This window comes from Oenanthe melanoleuca, chromosome 3 (assembly GCF_029582105.1).
Source record: "Oenanthe melanoleuca isolate GR-GAL-2019-014 chromosome 3, OMel1.0, whole genome shotgun sequence".
NCBI classification, from domain to species: domain Eukaryota; kingdom Metazoa; phylum Chordata; class Aves; order Passeriformes; family Muscicapidae; genus Oenanthe; species Oenanthe melanoleuca.
Window position 1 is genome coordinate 57,087,177 of NC_079336.1, and position 19,402 is coordinate 57,106,578.

The 19,402-nt window shown below is 38.1% G+C and overlaps 1 protein-coding gene across 1 annotated transcript in view; it reads right to left on the minus strand.

The window, feature by feature from the left end:
• Positions 1-854: 854 nt before the first annotated feature.
• Positions 855-19,402, minus strand: part of NOX3 (NADPH oxidase 3) — a 39,144-nt gene continuing 20,596 nt past the window's right edge. The window contains exons 8-13 of the mRNA XM_056487688.1: positions 18,402-18,494; positions 17,190-17,443; positions 13,549-13,711; positions 6,470-6,616; positions 3,089-3,213; positions 855-1,274 (exon numbers count right to left, since the gene is read on the minus strand). Coding sequence (XP_056343663.1) covers positions 1,148-1,274; positions 3,089-3,213; positions 6,470-6,616; positions 13,549-13,711; positions 17,190-17,443; positions 18,402-18,494 — 909 coding nt within the window. The 3' untranslated portion in view covers positions 855-1,147. The remainder of the gene's footprint in view (positions 1,275-3,088; positions 3,214-6,469; positions 6,617-13,548; positions 13,712-17,189; positions 17,444-18,401; positions 18,495-19,402) is intronic.

Genomic DNA, 19,402 nt, shown 5'->3' on the forward strand with positions numbered 1-19,402 from the left:
AGCCCATTGGGAGTTAAATCTGGTGAGGGAAGTGAAGGGCAAGAAAAAGAACTGCTGTGCATGCATCAGTAGCAAAAGGAAGGCTAGGAAAATGTTGCTTTGCTGCTGAATGGGGTGGGGAACTTGGCACCCAAGGCCACAGAGAAAGGTAAAGGTGCTCAATTCCTGTTTTGCCTCAGTCTTTACAGATAAGGCTGACATTCAGAGATCCCTGGCTTTCCAGGCAAGTGGGAAGATCTGAAAAAATTCATGCTTACCCTCAGTAAGCGGAGAAGAGGTTAGTGATATTTTAAACAAGTCCATGGAAACTGATGGGATGCATCCACAAGTGCTGAGGGAACTTGCCAGTCTTTGTTTTTGAATAATCATGATCATGGGAGAACGTTCCTGGGGAATGGAAGAATGCTGATGTCACTCCTCTCTTCACAGAATCAGCTCTGGGCAAGAGGTGCCTCTGGGCCAGGGGTGCCTTCCCACCTCAGTCACTCTGTCATGAAACTTTTTCTGCAGTTTCAGTGGTGTGTCTCATGGGATCCATTTGCTGAGTGCAAAAATTTCTGGAGTTCCCTTAGCCTATTAAACCTAAGTGTGTATTAGTCCATGGGATACACAGACACTATTCCCATGGAAATATCAGGTTTAAATGGTGCATGGCTTGGTAAGGAAAAGCAAATTTGCTCCTTTGGAATTTGACCGTGTATTGAAATAGTATTGCTGTGGCACAAAAGGTAGTGTGGATATGTATGTGTGTGCACTGGGAGTGTAAAATCAGAAATCCAGGAAGGGAGTGCTTTCAATGGGCATGAGTTAAACAGCAGGAATGTATTGGCCTGCAATCATACACAACAGCAAAGTACAGTTCTAAATGTCCATTTACTCATGCCTTTTTCTTCAAAGGTTAGGTTTGTGTGTGCTTTCACACAGGTGTAGAGGGGTTCATATCATCATTAAGTAAGCAATGAAAAGGCTAAGGAGAGGGTCCAGATCTTTAGCTGGCATAGGATGGCATTTTCTACTGAAGTCAATACACCTATTTCAATTTGCAGCTCTTAATATCTGGCCTGAATGCTGCAGAATGAGTAGAGGATGGGACAGGATGGGAAAAATATAGTCTGGTAATATCTATGATACAGTTAAGGAGTACAGCCTAGAAACTTTCTTTGTTGTAGTGAAATTGAACTCCTCTCGGATCAACTGACGAGTGTGAGTTGCAAGTCTTCTGCAGGATCTTAGAGAGAGCCTTGGGTCCACAGAAGAATACACCAATGCTGTTGCTGTAATCACAATAACAACAAAAACCATGAGAGTAGCAGGGGAAATGGATACACTGTACTTTTTGGCTGCCTCCTTCTTTGCTTCTTTTCAAATGGCTTTTTGAGAAATGCATTTGAAAAATCTTGTTTTACTGTATTCTTTGTGTTATGTACTGTATAATTTGTGTTGCTATATTAGAGTGTAATAATTCCACTTTCATGTTTATTATGTCTTATTACATTATTTATTAGATTGCTATATTAGAGGTCACAAAATATTTTAAATGGTAATTCTTTGGTTTTGATCTTCATAGCTTTTTCAATCAGAGAGGCAAACATACTGTTTGAGCTGAAAATGTTAAGTGCTTTTTCTCCAGCTGAGTTAACTTTTTCCTAAAAAAAAAGTATACTAAATGCTGAGTTACTTCTGAGTTTTCTTCTTCTCTCCCCCATGCCCCCCTGCCCCTTAGCCTAACACTTTTCTGCCTAGGACAATTTAAAAATGTCTGATTCAATAACAACATTTGTAAATAGGTACTTCTCATAAAATAAGAACATGACAAATGTAACAAACAATTGTGTTCATACATGCACCAGCACCTTAAAGCTGATTGCTTCATCACACAGTAGAAACTCTTCTGTTTAACTCTTGATCTTCTGTAACTCAGAGCGAGAAAAACCAGCGTATCCTTTTCTCATAAGGAATCCTTATTTCATGCAAGGTTTTCTTTAAAAGCTTCAACATTGACCTCCAAAAAAATGGATACTTTTCTGTCAGTTTAGGACTAGCTTTCAATGGAACTACCTCAAGTTCCAGTATAGAAAGCTAATGCCCATATCCCCCTTGGGCAGCAGAAAAACATTTTTATCTCATCTGTACTTGCAGTTGCAAAAGTAACCAACAAAAAGTAATGTTTCAACTATAACTTTAAAAGCTCTGTTTATGTAGTAGAATCCCTATGAAAGGTCTTTCAAAAGTCATATTTTCTATTCTTGGCCTTTTTATGCTTTTAATCTTTCATATTTCCTGATTGTATTTATTTTGACCTCCATCAAGTGAATTCTCTATTACTGTTATTTTTGCAATTTTATGGTATTCTTGTAGCTTACTGTATTCTCTTTGATCTCCTCCCTTTCAGCTTTTTCTTGGGTCTTTTTCATCTTTTAAAACAAGTTTTCTCCTTTTTCTTTTCGTATCTCTGTCTCCCAAGTGCAAGCCTTTATTTTGCATTAGCAGGTAAATGTTTGGAAATCACAAAGTCACAAAGATTCTGGAATTTTCTACTGCTGAACACAAAATATTTCAAATTCTTGCTTCAAAGGCTTTCAGGAACAAAGAAGCTTTTCTCAGACCACTAGCAAATCCACCAAGTTCAAATGAACTGTCTTTGCCAGCAGAGATGAACTAATAACAGAGCAGCATAGTCTTGCAAGAGCGGCCAAATATGTTAGGGGAACAAACATATCCTTGACATCATAAGAAAAAAATCACAGTTTATCTCTTTAATAACCATCTTCAAGGGAAATTAATGCTACTTTGTCCTTTGTGCAGAACAGTAATTGGATTGTGTGTTTCAATTATATCTGGACAAAGGCCAGGATATTGAAATACTTCTAAATATTAGATTTTCTTGTCCAAAAATTAGATTTTATTGGCATTCTCTTTCCGAGATTTCTTCATTAAAATCTTCATTAAGCATAAATCTTCTTTCCACACAGCAAAAAAGAAGAAATTGTTTTAAAAGGGTCATTTAGAAAGGTTTGCTCTCCCCTCCTCCCACTGTTTATGCTGAGAGAAGAGTTACCTGACAAGGTTAGAAACCAGCCTGCCTTACCTAGGATGGTTTTCAGCTAGTTGCTTGAACTCATTGTCCCAATTTGGCCTTCCATAACAGGTTTTCTGTCTCAAACCAGTAATTACATCCATCTTGTCATCACAATGTAGGGCTATGTGAGTAGCCTAAAGGCAAATTTACAAGATAATAATTTTAGTCAAAAATATATGTTCCAAGTAAGAGGCAAAAGTAATAATGCTTCTTTGCTGGGAAAGATGGAATGAGGGGAAGGAAACTCTGCAATTATCAGATGGGAGGAGAGGGAGAGGGAGAGGGAGAGGGAGAGGGAGAGGGAGAGGGAGAGGGAGAGGGAGAGGGAGAGGGAGAGGGAGAGGGAGAGGGAGAGGGAGAGGGAGAGGGAAAGGGAGAGGGAGATAAGTATTTGAGAGTTCACAGTATTACTAGAATTGTAAAAAGCATTTCCAAAAGTACCTAAGAGCCAATTCCAGGCCATTCTGGTACTGATAGAAAACACAATGGGTATACCAGCTCAACCAGGGTAAAAACAGGGTCCAGCCGAGGACCACAAAGATGATGAGAGGTCTGGAGCATCTCTCTGACTGTGGGAGCTGGGCCTGTTTAGTCTTGAGAAGGAAGAGAAGACTGAGAGGGGGACCTCATTAGTGCATGTAAATATCTCAAGGGCAGCTGTCAGGAGGATGGTGCCAGACTATTTTCAGTGGTGCCCAGTGACAGGATAAGGAGCAATGACCATAAACTAAAGCACAAGAGAAGCACTAAAGCACAACTCAACAAGGAAGAAATTCTTTACACTGAGGGCAGCAGAGCACTGGAAGAGGCTGCCCAGGGAGGTTGTGGAGTCTCTTTCTGGAGATATCAAAACACACCTGGGCGGGTCCTTGTGTAACTTGTTCTAGAGGACCCTGCCTTGGTGGGGGAGGTTGGACTGGAGGATCTCCAGAGGTCACTTCCATCCCTAACTCTTCTGTGATTTTGTGTAAAACCCTCAATGTTTTGATTTTTCTCCTTAGGTAGAGGCAGGTGCAGAAAATGGATCACCTGTGGTGAAGCACTGAACCAAGTGCCAGGAAAAAGATCCTGATTTTCATGGGCATTTACTGTCCTTCAGCTCCTATACTACACCCATTACCATGCTATCTGAGTATTTCTCAGGTGCATTTAAAAACAAAAATCACTGTCACTCCTAATTGTACTGCTCTTGTGTAGCAGTAATATGCTTGTTTCCACTACGGGCTACCATCATTGCTGTCAAGAAATTAACAGAGGAAAGTAAATTTAAAAATGGATTTTGCATTTAGTGCAGGCCTTAGCATGAACATCTCAGTATCACTATCATCTTTTGCAGAAGTGGTTGCTGAAATTTAGATCCATTTCCTAGGAATACTGTATACTTCTTCTAATGAGTCTTCCATGTTCCTTACCAATACAATTATTCTTGTCAAGTAAAGTTGTCACAAGAGGTCGTGTTTCTAAAAGTTTGTTGTTAATTTGAGCCACTGTCATGAAGGACTTGGAATAGTCTAAGAAAGAACTTAGTGTTTGGTAAGAGTGGGAGGTAGAAAACAGCAACATTTTTGAATTGTTTGCAGCAAAATTGCCCCATTGAGAAAGAAAATGAGCTGTTCTCATGAAGTGGAAGTTTCCCAGGGTTTTTGATATTAGCCTTTGCAATAGCTCACAGTGTTAAGGTTGCCTTGGAGTCTCAGGGGCATTGCAGGGAGCTTGTCCAAGCAGAGGCAGACCATGTGCCTTATCTGCTTGACCATCTGTTGCCAACATGGAATCTGCAAAGAGCTCAAAGCATTGAACAAACATGTCTGAGGAGCAGACATGTGTCAGTAAAGGAGGGTGTACTGGAAGCTTTAAAATTCCTATCCTCCTTGGGTTCAACATCACTTGGCTACTGGTCATCTATGTGGTGGGACAGGGAGAGAATGCAGAGAATGTTTTGTTTTTTGCTGGGGGAGAAGTAAAATATCATTCAAATATTGCTGGGGGTAAAGCTCAAATTTTGAGGAGTGACAAACAGGAATTTACTAAAAAATAAGTAATTCCTTTAAGATTAAGGAGCTCTGTGTGTATCTGAAGAAGATGATGTTTCTGATCACAGTGCCCAGGTCAGAGTGGGAGAAATAGCCACTGAAGAACATTCCTCTGACAGGAATCATGAGAGATTATGGGATTGAAGAGAGGAAGAAGTCCCTTCAGAAAAGTTCAGGACACATAAGTGAAGAGAGACAGATGCCCCAGCAAGAACAGTTGTCACCCTAGCTGACTTCTGGCCTGACATTTGCCCAAGAGGGAAGTGAGGTGATAGTTGAAAGATAGTTTCAAAATAGTTGAAAAACTTGGGTTTTTTTAGGTTCCCCAATAGCTTCTTTAACAGCAGGTTTTAGGTAATACCCTGTGGTATTGCTGATGCAGAGCAGTAGTTTCTGTGACTGTCATATACTTCACAATGGGAGTAGATTTTTCTGAATACATCTTTATGCACATACCTTATTACTTGACAGAAACTCTAAGGAAAGGAGAAAGAAACAATGAGGGTTTTACATCAGCAGAGGCAGAAAAGGGAAAGTTCTATGAAATCTGTATTTTTTTCATCTCTACTAGGCAGTCCTTCATTCAACAGAGACAGCAGGAAATAGAACAGTAGGGCAAAGACTTCCCTGTTAGAGTTTTTCTGGCAGGTGCCTAACTTTTCACTGCATGATCTGAGTGATCCATTAAAAAGGAAAGGGAGAGAGAGAGAAAATCAACACATTTGTGTTTAGGTAAAGACTAAAGAAGTTGAATAATATTGACCCAGTCTAAGAATGAAGTGCCTGAGGTCATATGATCCAATGAAATTATGAGATGGCAAATTTAAAGTCAATCAAAGAAAATGACTTTTCAAACAACATTAATTAGACCACGGAGTTGGTTGCCAAAATGTTCCAAGTGCAATGCTTTTCAAAAATGCACTGGAGATACATACATTTTTATATATGGATGTGAACAACAGAAGTTATAGTAAATAATAAGAGTGAATTAAACCTACGCTTTTTAGAAAGCCCTCCACCTTTCAGCACAAAAATGACAGAATCTAATGAAAGTCTGTTCATAAGACATAGACAAAATGTCCCTTGATGAGCTCCAGAAAGCTCTATGCACTTTTCTGTGAGACACCTGGTAACCTGCTTTGCCCAAGACAAGATGCAGGACTGAAGGAATCACTGGCTTTCCTAAATTCCTGTTTTCCTAAATGTGAGATGTAAACAGACATCTTAGTATCTTCATATTTACAGTTCTTTGTCTCTCTGCTTCATCCATCATTTATTCAGCTGTTCCTGTCCCATATGTTCCCATACTGGAAAAGCAAGGTACATTAACTCTGACTTGTAACAGTTTCATTATTACCTGACTTTCATCCCAGCCAGTAAGAAATATATGATAGCTTAGAAAATCATTTTTCCATTTTTCAGTCAATTTTGTTTCCAAATGGAACAGAAGATCAGCAAACCACTCAAATGCTGATGGGTCTCGACAAATCCAGTAAAAATAAACCTGTCAAATACAGTAAAGAGATGTAACAAAAAGCATACTTTTAATAAAACTTCATAATTACTGGCTCAACTCATTTACCATTACTCATTGTGTATTTCTTCTCCACACTAAATTTATAATAAACATAATTAAACATCATTTTGAGATTTTAAAGTTTTGATTTTCATCCTAAAAAATGAGTGAATATATTAATGTGCTAGTGAAAGTATGCAATGGACAGACTTCCCATGTATCCCTGACAGTGCATCTCTGTTTTGATTTCTAATACCTAGTCCTTCATTTCTTGCCAATAATTTGATGATTATTTGAAATTTTGAATTTATTTAATTTCAATTTTATTCAGCACTGAAACAAGAATTTCCTTGTTTCTCAAGACCTTATGTCATAGTCTAGCTCTTGTTGTTGCCAAAAGTACTTATGTTCTTCAAGTCATATGCTCTGTATGAAAACAGGTGAGAAATAGTCCCTATTCCTTTTTAAAAAAATGTATTTAAAGTTTAAATTGGAGCATCTAGTTCCTAGAGAAACCCAAAACTAAATTTACAGTTGCCAAAAAGGTAAAATAACCACTATCCCATGATGAGTTTTCTATAGTTTGAAACCCTACTCTCTATCAAAAATTGACACAATTTCTCTCATCCAGATTTCACTAGTTTCACTTTTCACATCTGGGATCAAGTCATCCATCATCATGTCTATGGCAAACCAAACATTCCTGGGATGTGTCACTGAGAGGTGTCCTTTAATCATTCCTATGGCTTATTTTCCCTGCTCTACTGCAGTAAATAAAAAACATAGCAGAGTTTGTTGTTTGTTTTTTTTAAAGAAAGAAGCTAATTTATCAATATCTTGGCATAAGGTAATACTTGCATAGCAAAGACACCTTTCTAACAAGATGTTTAGTCATTGTCCATAGGATGGTGAGTTTCTATTTCAAGAGTCCTTCCTCTGGCATCTTAGGTGGAACTGTGGGGGTCCACAAGAACTTTTTCTGCACAGCTTTTACAACCAGCTGGCCCAGGGATCATTGTGACCACTCCTGCCTGTGCATGATCCATTGTGATCTCGTCCTAACTGCATATAGAGCATCTTCTAACTAATTAGCTGTTTCTAGAAGGCTGTCCTATATGACCACCTCTGCAGGAACCCTTTCTGAGGACCATTTGCAAATGTCTTATCTGTGTTCAAGTTAATAAAGTTTGCAACAGGAGCTGCCTCAGGACTGATGAAATTCCCTTACCAGGATCTTATCAATGCACTGAAACTCAGACACTCCTAGGCCCATCAGGAATTACCTTAGGGAGCCTTCAGCACCATCGTGAATTCCCAGTTGGAAATCTCCTCTAGCAATGCTGTGCTGTGTAGAGGACTGGGACCAGTGTGTCCCCCAGTTTCAGCTCAGTGCCTTGCATGAAGCCAATACAGATGTGGAGACAACTCAGCTGTGAGTTCCTGTACTTCCCAGAGGATGAATGTCTGAAATTCCCAGGCTGTCTGCCCAGGCACTAACCTGATGGCAATCTGAAGCACAATTACAATATAAATCTGATTGCAATTCTTATTACTTGAATTCTGTAGCTCTTGCCACAAACTCTACCATTATTTTGTCCAGATGGTGCCAAACCTTGAATGGGCCTCTGCAAGCTGTGTATTCTCATAATTTATCCAAAGAAGAACTTCACAAACATGGAGGAAGTCTAACAATACAGTTTCAGATGTGAAAGGAACAGCAGGAAAGACAATGTATATGCTTACAAAAACTGGATGATTGGAAATTATTTTATTGTGACTGTGATTTTCATTTTGTTGCAAAATCCCTTAGCTACCTTCAACCCATCTCCTTTTCTGCTCACCAGCCCCTCTGTCTTTTATTGTACTGCAATATCAAAGGTGATCTGGAAGGAATGTCCCCAAGGCAATTGCTGTGGTGACTCCAGTAAATTGTAGCCGTTTTCCACAGGATCAATGAGGTAAAAATGCATATTGGACACTTGTGAAATGAAAAACCAGAGAAAGAAACCAGAAAGCTATAAAGAGATTTCCCGAAGATTTAATATACTGGGTTGTCAGACTTCTGGTAAGGTGGTGGGAGAAAAATGTGGTAATACCATGCTTCAGTGGAGATTTGGTGAAAGACACTAACAGTAATTTGAGATGTTTCCTAGATCTGAGTGTACTGTAAGGGACCATCTGTGGTTTATGCAAGAAATATAAATGATGTATGATCCCAGAAACAGAGATAAGGCATTCAGGGTTAAGTAGGGTATTTTTGCAGCCCAGGGATAAGACTGTCTGTGGAACTTTAGTACTAACCATCTTGACTGTTTGCTTTTTCCCCTTCTGTTTCAGTATTTTGCCTTAAATATGACCTCATTGCTTTATGGAAGGGGACTGCTGCAGGTTTACACTGGCATGGGTTACGAGGAAAAAGCCAGCTCACTGACTTTATAGAATTTCATATCTGTGGCCAACAACAGCATTATTTTAAATTACCAAAACTAGGTAAGATTTATAGCCTTAACCTTTGTGTAGCTTTTTAGTGTCTGACTCCTAAAATCCCCACTTGTTCTAGATATTCAGCGCCTCAAAAATCAGCCCACTGAGTGCTGTCAGTCTATATCACACCATAGCTGTTGATTTGTAGTGAGAAATTTCTTCCCCCAGACTCTACTTCATCAGCTTATTTCTCAAGTTTTTTCAGTATTTCATTTTATGAAAATGTATATTTAGTGTGTGTGTGTGGAGAGGAGATACGTATTTCTAGATGAATAAGGAATTGTTCATGTGGGAGCATGTGGGCAGGGCTGGGAGATAAGCACATTCAGGGAAGAAGGAAGAAAAGCTAGCCCATGAGTTGAGACAGTATGGTCTTCAAACTGGGGAGCTGGTTTCCAGAACATCAGACTATGGGTCTTGGAGGAATGCTTTTAGCTGTTTGCAGGCCTGGCTGTCACAGTAACAGCCAGTCCAGCTGGTTGGATCAAGCCACCTCTGACAGTCCTCTAAGGAAAGGATGCAACTTTCTGAAGCTGCAAAAATTCCTAAAGCTCATCCTGCAGCATCCATTACATTGCCTCTGATTTTCACATTAGCGGTGGCAGGCATTTGGTGATGAAGAAAGTCTGTCATTATTTGAAGTATTTTTAACTGTGATTATAATCTTAGAAAGAAAAGAGATAGTGAAGAAGGATGGCCTATGGGTAAAGGGAATTAGTTTCCCTTAGATCAAAGAGGACTTCTAGTCTAATATCTTAAAATAAATGGTGTTTACAGAAAAGTCTTCCTTTCTTTACACTGGCTGCCTATAGCATAGCACAACATATTACATATATAATTAAAATACAATAAATGCACCAAAAAATTAATCCTTATTAAAACAGTAGACTGAAGTAGCTCCAGTGCATTTCTATAATTAAAACTTATTCTGAATCCTGTTTTTTTTTCTTGTAAGCCTCATACTATTAACTGACTGCAATTATTTAGAACCCTTAAAAATCTGGTTAGATTTATGTTTCATTAGTCTCCACCCACCCTATTGGCATCAATTGCATTCATCAGCTTGATGGCTTGCCCAAGTAAACTGTCTTAAATTTTCCAAGTGCTCTTTTTGCAAATTGAGTTAGATGCAGTATTGCTATTAATCAGATCAAAGCAGGGGTTGCTTATTTCTGTAGTGCTCTGCTCCCTTGCAATTCATGGATATTTATCCTTCAGTTTCCCACATCCTGAATTTTGTACATTGGACAAGAGCAGGAGCTGTGTTACCTCTTTCCTGTAAGGTGAAAGAACATTCTTTGTAAATCAGCTTCCATCATGAGGAGAGTCATTAATAATTATCTGCTGATGAGCATCCATCTGTTTCTTCCTGCTCCCTAAAGACAGAGTTGGAGCTGCAGCTCTGGGCAAAGCCAACTTCTCACTAAAGGGGTGTTCAAGGAGGACACCCCTCATCCCTGACTCTCCCTGCTCTCTCTCAGGAATGAATATCCCTGCAGAAACCTCTTACACCAGTGGGTGGGACATCCCTGCAAATATCCAGTCCTCCCTGCTCTTGAGTTTACTACATTACATGTGAGCTGTAGCATATTAAAAAAAAACAAAAAACAAAAAAACAAAAACCCCCCCAAAAAACCCCAGAGGTGTTCCTTTGTGTAATTAATTCAGGGAGCCACTCCAGGTAAGGCACAGCAGTGGCAGCAGCCAGGGGCATGCAGGAGGTGGGGCTTTGGCAGCCCACAGGAGGCACTGACTTAGGGTGGCAGCAAATGGCCTTTCCCATAAATGCATAACAAGGTTCAAAATCATATTCCTAAATTTGAAGTAAAAAGCCTAAACTGTTATCAGAAAAGATCAGAAAGGTGGGTTACATTTGACAGAAGAAAGAGCCCAGGTTTTAAGGTGTTCAAGACAAGACTTTTGTGCAGAAGGACTGGGTCTGGGGCAGAGATTTACCACAGGTGGAGAAGTCAGTCTTAAAGCAAAAGAGGCTGATTGTGCTTTCCTCTCAGTATATAGCTGAACTTACTGCCACAAGATGCTATGGTTGTCTAAGGTCTGCATGGGTTCAAAAAACAATTAGACTACTTCATGGAATAAAAAGCCACAAAGGGATATTAAAGACAAAAGTATAGCTCTTAGGTGGTACTCAGTAGGACCTTTCCTATGTCTTTTGTAGGGAAGAGAAAGTGGATGTTTGCTGACACTAGAATCTGATGGATCAGAACAATTTTATCAATTTCAGTAGCAATTGATCTAAAAAATGAGACCACTAATGTGAAGAAAAAAAAAAATCATATTATGCATAACTAAAGCCAGTAGAAACTTTCCAGCCACGACTAGTAGTACATGCAAAAAATGATGGGGAAATGAGAACTCTAAGGCTATTTAATTGTGAAGAATCAATTAGATAAATGTATGCTCCCTTTGATTTGTTGAGTTTTTTAAATTATACAGCTGCAGACATTATGGAAACTATGAGTATTTATATCTCAACCATATGTGGGCAACACTAAAAAATATTAGTTCAATAACTGTAATGATAGCTGTACTCAAATCAAAATGAAGTTGTTAAAAAAAAAGGAAAACCTCTTATTTATTTCCTTAATAGACATTTCTATGGTACTCATCATGTCAGAAAGAGAGTGCTGAATACTTGGAGGAAGATTAAATTATTTGTAATTATGCCACAAGTGGAAGCTTTTAACCAATGGAAAAAAAAAAAAAAAAAGTGGAGCTACCCTGAGATTAATCGCTCTCACTGAGATGACTGCAAAATTTTTTAAAGTAATGCTGTGAACTTCCCCATGACCTTTCATCCACACTTTCAAAATATTTTACAAGCACTGATGAAATTTAGCCTCAAAACACCTGTGAAAAATAAACATAGCTATTCCCACTGCACCAATAAGGAAGCCAAGATATAAAGAAAAGACAAGTGGAAATCCTGATAATTTTGTATTTCACAGGAATTCAGAAAAATTGAACTCTATTGCAGAAAACCTTGGCAGAATGCAAGATGCATTTATCTTTGCAGGCAAACTCACCCAAAATTCTCCCTATGAATGAACACCCTCAAGTATGCTATTAATGCAAAGTTAAATTCTGTTCTTTTCCCCTTAAGATAGCAGCAATCACAATAATAACAGCACTTTTATTTGTATACATGTAGAATATATGTAATCTACATATACACATATAAATATACATATAAAATTTGTATGCATATGCATAGCTCTCCTTCCAGTGAAAAAGTTCATCCTGCTACAATCATAATGTTTGCAAAGACACTTCTTTTCTCAAATAGAATGTATTTTCATTTTTATTTCCCTCTCTTCTCAGTGCTTTTTCTGCCTCAAAGATCCCCCCTGGCAATTTGAACCTGTCCTCAACTCCTCAGTTACTAAAATCCCAAATGCTTTTTCGGTGGCAGCTCGTCATTAAGATGCCAGTTTTAACACTCTTTCATTTACAGAGATCAGCCCCTTGGTCCTGCAATCAGCTCCATTGACCCTTCCAGAGATCTGTCCCCTCCAATGCAATTCCAATATTTGTCCTTAAATGTGAAATGTTGAACAGTTCCTGATTCAGCTTTTACACTGGAAAATGGCCAAAAAGAAGCTGTAAGGTCCACAAGCTACCACTTGCCATGATGGACATGGAAGAGTTTAATGCTGATTTTTTTCTATGCTACCTTCTTCCCCTATTATCTCTTCTTCACCTATCCTCCCCAGTGCTGCCTCACATGCCATTAGCAGAAGGTATATAATAGGTTAGAAAATTTAAGAGTATGTTAATATAATTGGTGCATCTTTCCCTTATAGATCCAAACATATTTTTTCAACAAAATAATTAGAGTGGTTCAAGGGAGTAATATGTGTCTTGATACATGCGTCTCATCCAGAGCTTAAATGCCTTTTATATTCCTTCTGTGCTGGTTAATATCCTGACTTTGCAATGTGAGAAAAGCAGCAAATGGTTTCTGAATGCAGCCTTCTGGACCAAGACATGCTGCTGAGGGACCCTCATGAAACTCAGCTGGACAAAGAGCAAGTGCTGCCCTTCATTCTGATTGAGATGACATTTGCAGGATTTATTTTTGGAAAGAAGGAGGGTGAGTTTCTCTTGTAGCTCTCTAATTATCTGTCTAGCTATGAAAGATATTCCACAGTTATCTCCAGTTGCTATTGAAAATCTGATCCTTCAGCTTGTTCTAAAAGCACTGCAGCAAGGGCTCCCTTCTTTCTCAGGGAATGACAGTGAGTTCAGGAGACTTCACCCCACAGCAGCTCCTAAGGCAGCAGAAGAGGGAGTGACTGCTTCTCAGAGTAAGTTAAAGCACTCATGTGAGCCTCTAGCTTGGAATTGCCTCTCTCCCCAGGCTAAGTAGGCTCACTTGTGGAACTTTTAATGAAGCAATAAACTTTCCCACCTACCTTCTGCAGTGCCAGTACTGTGTTAGGGTTGCAGCATTTATACCAAATGGATTTTAAAATAGAAGCAAATGGTGTGACTCCAATTCCTGCTGCAATGCACACACTGACTCGGTAGTGGAAGATGTCTGTGGTTGCAGATCCATATGGTCCATCCACAGCCAGTCTACAGCAACAAGACATTCAGTCAAGAGTCAACAACACATAAAGTGACAGAAAGGTTAACATTTGTTGGGCTACACATTGTCAAAACTGAGTTTCTGTTAAAATAAAAGAGAAAAGAAGTGTCTAAGATGGCACATAAATTGCCGGTACAAATACATTTAATTTTCAGTGGGTGCCATTTAATAGAAAAGCAACTGTCTTTTCTGAAATGAGAGAACAAGAGCACCCATGTGGATTTGGGGCCTGGCCATCTATTTAAGCATGCAATTGCAATTTTCTGGCTTTCTGAAATGTGATTAGTCATATAATTGCCTGTCCAAATTTAGCTGTGGAATTTGCATATTTAATTATGAATTACTGAAAAGCATCCTGTTTTAGAGCTTTATTTGTTATATTGTACATATCAAAGTAAAGAGGAACAGATTATATTAATAATTTTTAGAAGTTCTGTATTTGAGTTAAAGTATTAAAAGAGAAGGCAAGAAAAAGTCATCATATGCAAGGGAACTACTATTTTCTCAGCTCTTTCTGAAAAAGCAGTATTTCAGGAATGCATTTTTGGCATAATACTGTATTTAGTGTCTGATGTAAAGGCAAAATGTGTAAGGAGAAATGCTTGTTGGTATTACTACCTCCTGTAATCACTGTTGCTGATGCCAAGAAATTAATTTTGGTCAAAATTAGAGATGGAAAAGATTACTGAATAATCGGATTCATTCCTTTAGCAACATGAAATGTAAATACACACAGTACTTTGTAATGCTCTTTCCAGCCCTGTCTTTATACAGCATACATGCTCAGAATATGGTTTCACCAACACCCTGTCCTTAGGTAAAAAAAAAATTCTTCTTTTTAGATTTTCTGTAGTTTTGTACTCTTTATTGCATGAATCATCCTTAAAATTTATCCTTAAATAGTACAAACAAATAGGCACACATAATTGAAATGAAGTGCTTTAACAGGAAAATAAAGAGGAACCCCCAAACAATGCTACACACAAATATAGGGGCACAAGACCTCTCAAACCTTATTGTTATTTCTTAAAAAGTCCGCAAACATTTTCCCTTCTATTTTAAAAATTCAAAAGTGAGGTAGCAAACAAAACAGCTACTCCAGCATAACTTCTGGAAATATGACCCTAGACATAAAGAATTTTTTATTTAAATATGTGCAGTTATTTAAATTATTATCCTGCCCAGTGTTTTTTGAGCACTCAAAACTTCCTTCAAGGTATGGTTAATTTGTGGTATGTATGTATAGTGCCTAAGAACAGCTTTCAGATAAGCTTTCTATGTAGATCGATGTGGGGCTGGAAGCAATTCTCATTGTTGTCAGTAGATTGAGAAAAAATCGATCTGGAAGAAATTTCAAGGATTCTCTAGTCTGTTGTGGTGCTATAAGACATGTTCAATTATTTCTGAATCATCCCTTGAAGAGATTTGTCTTGTCAGTTGTGCTCCTAAATCCTCAGGTGACAGAGATCCCATCATTGGTTTGAATGCCTTACTCGGCCACAGCTATACAGCTTAGCCACATACAAAACCTCAGAGAAGCAGGCAGGAGAAAGAGGAGAAGGAGAAACAGCTGTGCAACTCATTCATTTGATCTAGCTAGAGTGGGTGAAGGTAGGCAGAGAGTAAACAAAGAGACAAAAAAAATTATTACAGCTGCATTTGCCAAAGAAAAGTAGAAAATAGGGCTATGGACTCTCTCACTGTGATTTGGATTGTCCATATTCTTCCTATCCATTTCTTTAGAAAAGAAATTAGATTTATGGGGAAGGCAGGAAAAATGTTTGGTTTTGAAATCATTAACATATCATTAACAGATTTTATGATTATATTTAGAATTTAAACGTTTGCTGATCACCATGATGATTGCATAGTATTCCTGACTGTAAAAGCAGTTAGATTTTGGGGCAATGTATTAAACCAGCAATTAAGTCAGCCAAAATCCTGAAGAGACATAACATGGAACTTGATTATTTTCACATGAATAGTCTATTCTATAGTTTTAGCTCCCAAATTTGTCAGAAATCACAACTGTCTTTGCTACCTATATATATATATATATATATATATATGTGTGTGTGTGTGTGTGTGTGTGCATTTTATTGTAATCCTCTTTAAGTATTTCAAAACCACTTATTTTATTCTTAATCCTACCTTATTATTCAGTTGCTATGTCTTCTGTCTTCTGCAGTTTCTGCTATATGTTATTTTTTAATATAGTCACCAATTTGGTATATAACTCTAGATATTGAAACTGTGAAAAAGACCTGGTTTTTGCTTTATTGCTAGTTTAACTGTTCAAATATTCTTTTTAGTATACTTCAAGCAAGAAACTGAAGGATGTCATTAGGCATTCTAACAAGATTAAAAAGAGAAGTGTTTATATATTACAGCACTGTTAATTTCAACCCTGCATTGTAGCAAGCAACATTTGATAACTTTTTCTCTTCCTCGTTTTTTATACTTGCTGTCAATCACTTTGAACAATTTTTGCTCCAGTTCTGCTGAAATGGCATACTTCTCATTCCAGTTGCTTTTAACAAAGGCACTGATTTCATTTCTAATTCTTATTAACTGATACAATGCAAGGACTGGACCAGACTTTCCTGTCTGCAGCCACCCTCTAATAAGCCTCTGCAGCTCAGTGGTGTCTATGAGCTTTCCAGGGAGAAATCAGTCCCTCCAGTCCCAGGCCCTACAAACTCCACCAGAATTTAAATGATCCTATGCTGAGCTCTTTGCTGAAAATTTCCCCTATTCCTGCAGGCTGTGCAGGAGTAGAGCTATGTGATTTGAATCTATTCTGTATAGAGCTGGATCCTTGGCTGGAGTGATTCAGGATGGCTCCTTTGACTTCAGAGGATCCCCTACTAACTTGGAACAACAGAAAATCAACTTTTTGCTTGTGTTAAGATGCCAAAAATACATAATTTGAACACAACTTTTATAAAATGGAGTGGGGTTTGGGAAATAGTGATGAGGTTGAAGGAGACTGTCAGAAAGAAGTAAGGTTTAGGCAGATGTTTCAGGGACCACAAAATATCTAAGTAACTGAAAGGGGAAAACTGGAATTTTGGATGGTAAATGATGGGTACCATCAGAGCATAAGCATAAAGGCACAAATCTAGCAGATATCTTCCAGTGTCATTTATTAAAACACCATCTTCCAAAATAGATATCTTTAGGTGTAGATATAAGTGTTAGAGATCAAGATGGTAGCAAGAGGTAAGGATATTGATATGGACTTTAAATCTTGGGTTAGTCATGACATCTTCTTGGTAGCTTCTGGCCCCAGTTCTGGCTATTTGTTTGTGGTATATTTTAGCATAATGTTGTATTTTTGAATACGGAACTACAATCTAATAATGTATCATAAAAACATACGCAAAGTTAATTAAAGTTAAAACGTTAACATTTATTTTAAAATGTAGAAATAACATTTTAAAATATATAATCTCTTGTTCAAACCTGGGTAGCATCCACAGTTCCTTGAAAGCTTTTTCCTCTGCTCCAAAGGCCTTGAAAAGGGCTGCAGTCCAGTCCCCGACCACCCGCACGTGGATGCTGAAGTAATCCTCCTCGGGAGCTGAGGTGAGGGTGAAAGGGTGCCACTCCAGCTGGGAGACAGATGGGCACTGCAGAAATATATACTGGCCAGCTCCCATTTTAAAGCCATGTTTCTTCATGTGGAGCTCAAGGACTCCAGAGGAGTGTGTCACCACCTGTAGAATGATAAAGGGACTATTTTTATCTCCATTCAGAAGGGCAAATATTTGTTTTCATTAGGTAACAGATGTCCTAACCTATGTGTTGCAGTGTTGTTGCCCAAAGGCTGTAATTCAACAGTTTGTCAATTTTCTTGGTATAACCTGTGCAAAAGTATTTCTTAATTGATTAGAATAATTCCTTAATTCATAGTTTTACTCTCATGTAGCGCTGCTGACTCTGGGATTACAAGGAAAAAAGCACAGTGAGCTCAATTCTAATACATTTTTATGGCAAGGAAGTCTCAGTTAAGCAGCAGTTTGTATGTCCCATGTAATATACTGAGATTCTCAGATCACAGCCACTCTGTGAAATCAGCAGCAGGACTTATCCAATATCTGTTCCCCTTGCACGAGATACACCTGCTCCTGATCCCTGGCTTGATACAAGTGGGCTCAGCTGCTTCAATAGCAACATCCTCAAGCTATTCTGATGTGACCTAAATAGCCCCTTGGCACACAGCTGGGAGAAGTTGTTACAGTGGTATTAGTGAAGCCTCGACTATATATGCTAAGTGATCATATAACCCTTCATCTCCTTGGAAGCCTCCAGATTTTAAAATAAAAAACGTGTGCTGCTACTGAAGTCAAGGTAGTATCTGGTGTTAACCGCAGTGGAACATGTTTTTAGTTCATTAAAAAGAGAGACCACAAACAGATGTTTGTGTTATGGTGGTGTAAAATCTGGTACTTCATTAATCAAGTTTGGTCCCATATGGAATATTCTTATGGATTTGCTATTGGAATAAATGCAAAGCATAAAATCAATACTTGGCTGAAAACAGGGTAATGATTGAAAAGTTGCTGAAGCTAGGAGTGAAAAATGAGGTTCCTAATATAGAGAAGTTACCTAAAAACAATAAAAAAGTCATTGACATAATGTTTTTTTTCCAGATATGCAAGCTATGTTACGTACCTTAGTAACAATGACTTCCTGTCGAAATCTCCAAAGCCTAACAATTCTTTCACACATGTACAGCACCAAGGGACTTAAAACCCACTTCCAAGCCTGTAGAAAATTCCATATTAAAAAGCAACGTTTATTTGAATGTCTACAAAAATACTTTGCTTTTCTGGTTTAAATCAGCAGATAGCCTAAAATTAAATTACTTGATTTTCTGTGATTTTTGGTTTGTCTTTCCCACGAGAGTATTTGTGTTGCTGGTGTAGCTGTTCTGGCTTTCTTGTGGAATAGACATATGGGACTCCCTCATAAACACACTCCAAAAGCAGTACTAATATCTATCTGTACTCTGGCCAAGAAGAGTCCTTTAAAATCTTTTCTTATTAAAAGGCAAAGAATTAATCTATTTGGATGTTGTTACATTAAGATGTCATTGGACCTGAAGCTGTATAGATATACATATATATAACATATAGTTACATAATATTACTCATAGCCTTACTCTTTTTTTTCCCATTTCAAAGCAGTCAGGTAGGAGTAGCTGTTATTGTCAGCTGTGAGTTTTCTGATGGTGCACGAGAAAACATTAAGTCCCAAATATTCAATTAGAGAAATGGGATACATTTACATTTAATCCATTAGTCAACTCTTTATCAATATATGTGTTTGGTTTTTGTTTTGTTTTTTTTTTTAATCTGAGATACTGAGTTGGTCATACTTTAAGTACAGCAGATGCTGTGCTTGTACTTACTAATCATGTGTACTGATCACTGTAACAATCAGAGATATTTGGCTATTCAAGTATACGAGCTGATCATTTCACTGAGTTGCACTGATAGCTAAGATAATTAGGTATAATTGAATCTTCAGGATTTAAAAAGAATTCGGTTTGTTTTTCCCCGAGGAAGAGATACTGTTTTGCTCCCACTATTGTTAATTGAACATCTCATTCTAGCAAACTGAATACTACACAATCATGTGGCTTTTAAAATCGCCAAAGAGTAACTTTACTT